The sequence below is a fragment of the Epinephelus lanceolatus genome, chromosome 6 (assembly GCF_041903045.1).
Source record: "Epinephelus lanceolatus isolate andai-2023 chromosome 6, ASM4190304v1, whole genome shotgun sequence".
NCBI classification, from domain to species: Eukaryota; Metazoa; Chordata; class Actinopteri; order Perciformes; family Serranidae; genus Epinephelus; species Epinephelus lanceolatus.
The window spans coordinates 39007718-39017619 of record NC_135739.1 but is presented as its reverse complement, the minus strand read 5'-3'; the positions used below and the strand labels follow the sequence as shown (position 1 = coordinate 39017619).

The window sequence follows — 9902 nt, the reverse complement described above, 5'->3', positions numbered from 1 at the left end:
TAAAGTAGAGCCTACCTTCAGTTTCCCTGTTCCATTCCTCCTGCCATTTCTTAATCATTTCTGATTTGATTATACTTTTAACTTCAGTGGTGGCATAAGGATGACGGGCCCCAGTGCACACTATTGCGAAGGGCCCTAGTGCACGCTATTGTGCACATATTGTCTTGGCACAATGCACAGCTGTCTCCAATAAATGAGTTTAATTAGCAAAACAGGGTTGTATCATTTTCCTCTGTTAAATAGTATGTTCCTGCACACTTTCAGGATCACATTATAACTGCGTTATTATTGTGTCTTGTTTGTAAAATTATGTTTTGTAGCAATTAACTCGTTTGTTCGGAGGAAAATGTTTATGGAAATGTAACCAATATAATTTTGGCATTCATTTATATACATATTTTTTTTATTTATTGTGGTGAACTGTGGTGAATGGCATATCCTTTGTTTTCCGGGGGACGTAATTTGCGTTACTCAGCGGGGCTCACGCTTCTGTGTTCTTGCTTGTACTTGTGTTCTTGCGGACTTGTGAAATTAGTCGCAGCCCAAGCGCTATTCCAATTCAAAGTCCGCATCCAGCCAAGTACAGTCCAAATGCCCGGATGTGAACTTGCTCTGCCCGTTCCTTCCATAGACATATAGGCCTAATTTTAACACCTTTCACTAGGATACTAGTCTAATCTATAACAACGCACAGCAACTTGTAAATATGAAACTTACAAGGTATAAAACAAACTATCTGAAAAGTAACTATAACTATCAAATAAATAGAATGTACAGTATTTCCCTCTCAGTAAATGGAAATACCCAAAGTACATCAAATTTGTACTTAAGTAGGCTACAGTAGCTACTTGAGTAAATATACTTAGTTACTGTTAGTTTTGTCTCATCATTATGCTTTCTGTCTACATTTTTATGGAGACTTGACAGTTTACTTGATACACCTAGAACAAACAACAGCAGTTTAATATTCAGTCTGACATTAAGTGTTGTAGATTTGTTGTAGAGTTGTAGATTGTGGTGCTGTTGAACTGTACTGGATTATACTGACAGCAGTTTGTCATTTAGTCTGTCCTCACCAATATAAATGGGATCAAACAGGTCAGATGTGAAGAGGAAAATTTTATTCAGCCACACTTCAGACATCATGCAGGTATACAATTCATATCAGATAATCAATATTTAAAATGCTGTTGAATAAATACTACAATAAATACAATTAATCTTTAAATACAATAAATTAATTACAATAAATTCTTAAAATCATTATTGAATGGTAAAACACATAAATAAGAATACATACAAAAAACAATAACATTTACAATGTTACAACATTAACAATATAATAATATATCTTATATACTGAGACTGAATGTTGCCCATTAGACATACCCCAGAGGAATTACATTTCATATTTAACCACTACAGAGATATCAGCCACGAATTTCAAATGGACTACCCGAGAGAGGCTGCTCTCTGGGGCAGCCTGAGCGCTCATACACACGTTTATTATCTATGAGCGCTGACACCGCTGTCATCTAGCGGACCGCAGTCACATTCAGCTGGGCTCTATATTAAAACATCGACCACGGGTCTGAAGTTTAAACTACGCATGAAAACACTACGTTCCGTGACAAAACAACAGTAACATATCGGTAATTATGGCTTACAATTGTGCGCCTTTCCCTCACTCACCATTTCCGATGATTGATGTGAAATGCATGCTGGGATACCTGGCTGTCTGAAGTCCACACTGCTCCCATGCATCCCGGTAAAAGGGGCGTGGCGAGAACACATCCGGGCATTTGGACAGAACTTGGCTGGATGTGAACTTTGAATTGGAGCAGTACTTGGGCTGTGACTGATGACGTGTCACAAGTCCGCAAGAACAAAAGTCCGCACAAGAACGCATATTGAGAAACGGCTACAGCCATGTTCTGAGTGCGAGTGGTGTTATATATCATACGCGTTGAGAGCAGCGAAGAGCTGTACTCCACAAAACCTAACAGTATCAAACTTCTTCCCGCTAAATTGTAGCCTTCTTTGCATGAAAAAATATATTAAAAATTCACAAACAACGTATGTGAAATTCATGGCACAATTCAAACGGGACCAGAAAATAATTTTCACCTAGCCATTGAAATACATTATGAGAAATCGATGTTTAAAGTCCCAAGTACCGGAAACGGAAACACGCAACTTACGAGCTCTATTGAGAACTGCTAGCTGGTGAGTCACGTTACCAAATGCTCTCTCTGTTATTCTTGATAATTGTTGTGTTGTAAATGAACATCATATGGTGACACACAGTGAAATATAATGTGCATGAGTCCCTCAGCTTCGTTGTATAGACACGTTGTTCATTCTGATGTTAGACCAAGTAATTTGACTGATTTGTCCAGCTAATTAGCCTAGGTTTCTATTCCTGGGAAAAGGAAGTCCACAGAGTCCATAGTGTTCAACATTACATCATTTACAGCATAAAACAAGTTAACCATTACTGATTTTATGGTGCTGCACCCAAAGCAGCGGCGTACTTAGTGTAAAGATCAGAAACCAGAGACTCATATTTAGCAAACTACAGCTGGATGATGAAGTGAGTATCTGCTTTTGCATGTTATTCTTCTCTGCTTTTCTATCTTTATTTTTCCTCGTGCCTTTTATTCCTTTATTTTCTTTAGTTTATTGCCTATTTTGTTTCTCTTCTTTCCTTTCTACTGTCTTTCGTCCCTTTCAGCTGTTTCTCCAGTTTCCCCCTCATTCCCATTTATTCCCTTCCTTCCTCTTTTCCTTCTTGCTTTTTTCTGTCTTCTGTCTGATTCTTCTCATACTCTCCTTTATTTCCTATTAATTTGTCCATTCATTGTGACTCACTGTTTCCGTCTTTTGTTCTCTTCCTCCTTTCCTTCTTTTCTTCCTTCTTTATTTCCTGATTCTCTTCAGTTCTTCCCCCGTTTTGCCCTTTCTGATACATTTGTGCTTCATTCACTCCTTATTTCTCTTTCATCCATTAATTGTCGCTTAGTCTGTTTCTTCTTTCCTACCTACATTTTAGTCCTCACTGCGTTTTCACTGCTTTGTATTGCTTTCTCCTCCTTTCTTCATCTGCTTCCTCCCCTATTAACGCCTTCCTTATGTCCTTTCCACTCATTAATTCATGACTTTTTTTTATCTTTATTCTCTTCTTTTTCTTGTTTTGTCTTAATCCTTCCTTAATCTCTGACACACATCTTCCTTCATGTCCATTCATTGTTCCTTCCTTATTTCCTCTACACAAGGGTTATTACAGTGATCATCAGTGACATAGCACACCACAGGGCACATTATATGACCATACTGCATATGTAATTTGGCATTTGTCATTTCTAATCTCTGCCAGTGCTGCTCAGAGTCAAAGAACACTGGAGTCCAAACTGGAGGCCCTGCAGTGCCACTTCACCTGGGATCTGGACCCTAGCAGGTCCAAACTTTTCCGCCTCAGGGACAAGCTGGAGGACATTGGCACTGAGGAGGGATACAGCTGGCTGGGTCATATTTACAACCTGCAAGGGTACATCCACTACCAGCTGGGGTTCACCGATGACGCTCAGCGTTTCTTTGGCAGGGCTGCAGAGGCCTTCCGCCAGATGAGAAACACCGTCTCAGATGAAGGTCCCTGGTTAGTTGTGAACTATGGGAACCTGGCTTGGCTGCACCACCACCTGGGAGAACAAGCAGAGAGTCAGGCTTACCTGTCAAAGGTCGATGCCCTGATGAATGAATATCCATCTCCATCTCAGGATGAGCTCCATCCAGAGATCTGTGCTGAAAAAGCCTGGACCCTGATGAAGTTCAGCTCAGAACAAAAGCAGTTGGCTACAGATTACTTCCAGAGAGCCATTAGGATGCAGCCAGACATGGTGGAGTGGCACACCAGCCATGTCATAGGGTTAGAGAATGCTCTTAGTCACAGCAACAAAGAGCTGGGGGCTGACATCTTGGAGAAAATGAAGATCGCCAAGGAACATGACCCAGAGAACTTGTACCTTGCTGCTTTGTACCTTGAGCAATGTGCTAAGAAAGGGAAAAAAATTGAAAGTGAAGCACGTGAGTTAACCAGAAGGGTTTTAAGAAAGCCCATCAGCAGCTACAGTGGTCTAAAGCCATTACTAAGGCTATACAGAATCTATGTATCTATGGATGAGGCCATTGATTTGGCAGAGGAGGCTCTGGAAAGACATCCAGATGAGCGTTATCTGAAGAGGTGTGCTGCAATCTGCTACAAAAAGAGGATCTTTTTACACAGGGACAATCCCCTGGAGCACAGCATGATCAACAGAGCTATCAGTCTCTATAGGGAAGTGATTACTCTTTACCCTCTTTCTTCACTGAAAAGAAAAATATCTCTTGCAAACATATATGCAGAGTCCCATCAGCAAGTTAATGCTGACCAGATATATGAGGAACTGCTGGAAAGTGATCTGGATCCTGAAGGGGAACAGATGCTTTACAACTACTATGCAAAATACGTACACTTCATTCGAAAGGAGAGCTACAAGTCGATAGAGTATCACATGAGGGCAGCAGCTATACCGCAACAATCTTCCTATCGTAAGAACAGCATTCGAACTCTGGAGAGGATTAGAGAAAGAAACAGGAACCGAATGTGTGGAGAAATAGAGGAGTTTCTGAATAAGCTGAGACTGAAATAAACTACTATACTGTCCAGTGGAGTCTAAATCCAGAAGATCAATAATTGATACCTTCTCTGTTGGATCAGCTTTACGAGAGAGAAAACTCCTCTCACGTTATCACAAGTGCTACAACCAGCACAACCTAGCTGCACATCTAGTAAATACACACTATCTTCAGCTTTTTGTATTCTAGACAAACACAAAAAATGATGCACTTATTTGAAGGTATTTACGTCTGCAATTAACCCATACAGGTGAAGTTGATATTGTGTCAGAGTACTGAATGTACTAAAGTGCCTTTACTCAAGCAAAATAAATAGGAATGGAAAAATGTAATACATCTCAACTTTACATTAACTCTTACTGGTGTTTGTGAGAGCAACTTGGCTTCTACAAAATAATGTATAACAATCACAAATGTACTTTAAAACATGTTTTTCTTTCTATTGCACCATATGATCGATCTGTTTCTACATGAAATTTAGCACAGAATGATGTATATTTTCCCAGGAGTTGCAGGAGAGCTTAAGGTAGGGTGACTATTGGGTCTGCATTTTTCAGTTGGTTAAAATATAACTTCAAATGAACTCCTTGTCTACTGTTGATAGTGAGCAGGTAGTGTGCAGAGGGCAGTCAAAGCATAATAATTTTCTATCTTCCACTTCCACCTCTTCTTCAGTAAAATCAAATTTCAATTAAAAACGTGTAATAAAGTGAAAATGCACTTAACATAAATGGAGCTTGTAGCTGCTATTTGTTTGTCCTCATATCTGAAGTTTTGAGTAGAGACCTGCTCCTGTCAGCATTAACGGAACTGGCTAGGTTGTGGACTGAACACATAAACTCCTGCATTGTTTGTGAGCTACTGACGTATCAGAAAAAATGCAGAGGACTTAGTGGTTCAACAACTGACATCAAAAAACTTCTGTTGACTGAACCTGTTGATTTTCATCCTATTGGATGAAATAATTGGCCTGGATTCAGGCAATAGACCTTTTTCATGGCAGACATTTTAACACGTTATAATACAAAAGGCCTGGGTGTATTTATTAACATTAATGATGGCTGCATCCACTTAGTGAAGGTCCTGGCATTGTGCATGCTGGATCACTGGAATAGTTTACTGGGACACCTAATGGAACTGAGCGAGCATTAATGTTATCAATTTCACCAGTGCTTTTCCTACTATGACATGTCAAAATGTCTGCTGTGAAAAAGGCCTATATCGCACTACAGGGAGCACTGCTGTACTGAATATCAGTGCATGCAGCTTTGATTCGGTTGTAGGCACAAAGCTGCTGATAACCACAACCGTACTGATATTTAGCAGAGGTGGGACCAAGTCATTGTTTTGCCAGTCACAAGTAAGTCTCAAATCAAGCCAGGCAAGTCCGAAGTCTTAAACGATGAGTTTCAATTCCTAAACAAGTCATAATATGCTCTTCACCAAATGTAATGTCATTTTAACAAGAGTAATCAACTATTACATTTACTGTAATAGCAGCATGCCTGTTGAAAATTACAGATGGAGTTGCAACTAAAAACTTGTTTTAACAAATAAGTTTAAATTTATAAAGCATTCATAATTTTTGTAAATGTAATAGTTGATTACTCTGTTGTTAAAATGACATTACATTTGGTGAAGAGCATATTATGACTTGTTTAGGAATTGAAACTCAACGTTTAAGACTTCCGACTTGCCTGCCTTGACTTGAGACTTATTTTTTTGTATGTGAACGAAATTATCTTTGGTATCATTTTTTTCCATTTAATGCTCAGACATGTAACATTAATCCTTCATTGTTCTATCCTGCAACTTTCCTGGATGCCGTTGGACTGATTCAAACTAAGTGGACGTGGGGGAATTAGGTGTCACCTTGCTGGGACTAAATAGCACTAACGTTAGTTGGTTCAGGAAATTAGGGGAAAGTGAATAGAATTGTGGCCAATTTTTAAAATAAGACACTTTTTAGTGTCTGGGTGTGGGGGAAGTTTTCAACTATATTCAAGTCAAAAGGTTCAAGTCCAAGTGAACTCATGAGTCATTGTTGTTAAAGTTCCAGTCAAGTTGCAAGCCTTTTTTGATCTTGTCAAGTCGTGACTAAAGTCATGAAATTTTTGACTCGTCTAACTCAAGTCTACACTTCAGATATTCAGTATAACAGCATTCTCTTTCATGTGATACTGTGTTTATACAATAGTTGTACAAGCTCCATTTCTTAGTTTACAGTAATAAGTGACAACTGATTACGATTTGTTTGTTTATTTAATCATTTATTTGACTGGACCGGGGCTGGACTGTCTCCAAGCAACACACAACTAGACGTTCCTGCACACTAGTTTGCTACTTTGTGTAAGTCTACACAAGTGTTATGTACATGTATATGTATGTTTCCACTTATTGTGCAGTCAGTGAAATTAAAGTCTGTTGGCAGTTGCTTTGGTGGCATGTGTGGATTTGATGAGTTAACAGCTTGATAAGACAACACCATTGTGACTTCTATGAGCAAACCTGGAGGATTGCAGTGAAGTATCCAGGCTTCTTCCCTTAAATTTGTCTTCTTCTGATGACCATTCATAATTTAATTCAAATGTTATTTGTGGAAATATGTTCATCTTTGCAATGCAAACTTCATCACCACGACCATTAATGAAGGCAAATTAACAGTAAATGTAATGAACGGTTTGGAACACCTATAAAGCAGAGTGAAACATGCATATTCAAAAGTCCCAGTGATGTTGAACTCTATATTAGCACTCATGAAAGGCCTCTTGTTCAATCAAATTACTTGGTCAGAACTAGCTGTTGTATAAATATTAATAAACCATTTCCACATCCAGTCTAACATGATTTTCTAAACACATTAATTATTCTTTTTAGTTCAATGCTCTGCACAACACAAATAAACCAGGAACCATTTAACATATCAGAAGTTTTATTAGGTGGTAAGTACGTATTACAGTAGTCATTCATTTATATTTCAAATATTACAACAGAAACAAAACAAGAGAGCCAATTAAATAATTTTGATTTTAAAGATTTGATTAGCAGTATGGTTGGTTACATGACATAACACTCAGTCTATATGTACGTAAATGTAAGTGGCAAATAAACAAAAATATTACTGATAGATATTTTCATATGGAGGTGGTGGAGACCAAAGCAGAGCTAAAAGAATAGTAAATGTTGGACTAAGAGGGGATATGCAGTTATTAATATTAATTCAATTGTGTTAAGATTCAAATTTTAAATCATAACAAACATATCACAAAAAGTAGTGATAATAGGTAACTCCTAATGTTCTGATCATTTTTTTCCAGTTCACTTTACAGCTACATTAGGCTCTGCTCTTTGTTTTAACAGGCAGCAAGCATTATGAGTCCAAGCAGGAAAGGAGCAACACTCAGTTTGACAGTCGAGGCAGAATTACAAAGACTGGAAACACAACACTTTGGTCCACTGGTGAAGTTGAGATAGTCAGACAGGAAATTCAGCTTGGAGGAAGCGTCACACAGGTTTTTCGAGGCACAGCCAAAGACTTTTTTGGCGGTGTTGTTTGTCGCCACTGTGGATGACAAAATCACTGTTATATTAAATCACAGCTTTTACAAATCTCACAAAGAAGAAATAACAAGGAAGGCAGCAGTAAGTGACACATGTTGACAGACTATCTTTGATTTGCAGCATTGGAGCTCACCACTCCCACTGAGGCAGCGGTCCTGGTCTCCCACACACTGTACAGTCTCGTTACAGTTGTCACAGGTGGAACACTTTAGGTCATTTTCTTTTTGTTTAGCGGGGTCTGAAACAGAACAAAAGACACGCCAAAAACACTTCCCATTTTCCTCATCGCAGCAGTCTGACATTTGACAGCAGCAACACAGATTCTTTTTACTTCACTTACAGGTCACATCCTCACTGTTGCAGCTGTTTGTTTTGCAGCACTTAACCGAGGCAGTGAGGTTATAGGAGCCAAAGTTGAACGAAAACATCTGATTGATTGGATCGCAGATGGAGGACGACACACATGATATGGACTGCTGATTTCCTGGGCTGCCTGTGAAATCAAAGTACAGTTTGTAAATGTTAATGAAAAACATGTGCAGAGCAAACACTGTAATGCAGAAATCTTGATTAAAAAAGGTAAATGACATGAGGAAACAACAGATTGATTTTTACACTTACCTTGTGAGGCAGCTGCTGCACAGTATTCATTGGGTGCACAGCTATGGGTGGTGTTTTTTTGACTATCCTTACACGTAAAAGCTCCAACTGCACCAACAAACATATTTAATTGTTAAACTGATAAATGATTTAACCACAAAACCACAGATACACAATTTCACAATAAAATACTACCTCAGCTTACTTACTGGCATTTAAGGGGCAACTCTAGGTCTGTCACAGTAATGACATTATCGACTTAACGTAAGATATATGGACATGACCTTGATCATATTTGCTTACCACGATATGGCTTGTTGTGTTTACGTGTGTTTGTTTACATAAGAATATCACCAACATTTTAGCCAACATGATGGCAGAATAAACAGCAGAGTTGTCCTGATCTTTAAAGCAGAATGACAGAGGACAACCCGTTAATATGAACCTGCCATTCAAATTCCAATGTCTTAATATTCTTAGGAATTTAAAGTTTATTGCTCATTGCTTTTTGTCCTTCAGTTGTTACACTGTTATGTTATCATTATATCAGTGGCCAAAAAAAGGTCTTAAAATGACAATAATGTCATTCATCACAATTATTTCTTGAATAATATATTGTCCAGCAAAAGAAGTTAACAGGCTGAGGCATCAGTTTAAATGGCTGCAGTTTTTGTCTTCAGGTGTCCTTCTTGTGACAAATACACCATTTAGCTCTCCCTTCACCTCCTCATCTAAATGTTTATTCTACAAACTTACCGGGCCCTGCCTATTTCTGTAGTCACTTTATGTTATAACATGTTTTCTAGGCATTTCACGCTCATGTTTATTTAAAATAAAAAGCTTACTCTAAACCACTTTGATTCACTTTGAAATTACATTCCAGGTAACCTCTTAAAACGTTTATATTAGATTCTAATGCCTGTATGAATACAGTTTAGGAGTGTGTAGAGTTACCTGTGCTGCAGAGCATCCAGAGTAGAGTGAGAGACAGAATCAGCTTCATCATTATGAGTAAGTGTGCAGACTACTGGTCTATCTGTGGAACCTCACCTTATATACTATAGACA

At 38.5% G+C, this 9902-nt stretch overlaps 2 protein-coding genes across 3 annotated transcripts; one reads left to right on the top strand and one right to left on the bottom strand.

The window, feature by feature from the left end:
* The first annotated feature begins 2089 nt into the window (after positions 1-2089).
* Positions 2090-7109, top strand: LOC117253797 (interferon-induced protein with tetratricopeptide repeats 5-like). 2 transcript variants are annotated; one of them, XM_078169044.1, is made up of 2 exons: positions 2090-2226; positions 3377-7109. In XM_078169044.1, exons 1-2 carry the CDS (start codon positions 2147-2149, stop codon positions 4686-4688), a joined length of 1392 nt encoding a protein of 463 aa, XP_078025170.1. In that variant the 5' UTR covers positions 2090-2146; the 3' UTR covers positions 4689-7109. The 2 variants fall into 2 exon arrangements, with proteins under 2 accessions (XP_078025170.1, XP_033477385.1); XM_033621494.2 differs by lacking the exon at positions 2090-2226 and adding an exon at positions 2255-2593.
* Positions 7110-7588: 479 nt separating this feature from the next.
* On the bottom strand, positions 7589-9890 carry LOC117254343 (uncharacterized). Its single transcript, XM_033622547.2, has 5 exons — positions 9790-9890; positions 8857-8943; positions 8576-8728; positions 8369-8473; positions 7589-8236 (listed from the first exon to the last, which is right to left on the bottom strand). Exons 1-5 carry the CDS (start codon positions 9839-9841, stop codon positions 8028-8030), a joined length of 606 nt encoding a protein of 201 aa, XP_033478438.1. The 5' UTR covers positions 9842-9890; the 3' UTR covers positions 7589-8027.
* Between the last annotated feature and the right edge of the window lie 12 nt (positions 9891-9902).

Excerpts from the sequence above, each read along its gene's own strand:
- LOC117254343 (XM_033622547.2), bottom strand. The coding sequence starts at position 9,841 with ATGATGAAGCTGATTCTGTCTCTCACTCTACTCTGGATGCTCTGCAGC. Across the intron at positions 8,944-9,789 it reads CTGGATGCTCTGCAGCACAG|TTGGAGCTTTTACGTGTAAG; the intron begins GTAACTCTACAC and ends TTGTTGGTGCAG. Across the intron at positions 8,474-8,575 it reads CAACAGTGAGGATGTGACCT|ACCCCGCTAAACAAAAAGAA; the intron begins GTAAGTGAAGTA and ends GTTCTGTTTCAG.
- LOC117253797 (XM_078169044.1), top strand. The coding sequence starts at position 2,147 with ATGAGAAATCGATGTTTAAAGTCCCAAGTACCGGAAACGGAAACACGC. Across the intron at positions 2,227-3,376 it reads CTATTGAGAACTGCTAGCTG|TGCTGCTCAGAGTCAAAGAA; the intron begins GTGAGTCACGTT and ends AATCTCTGCCAG.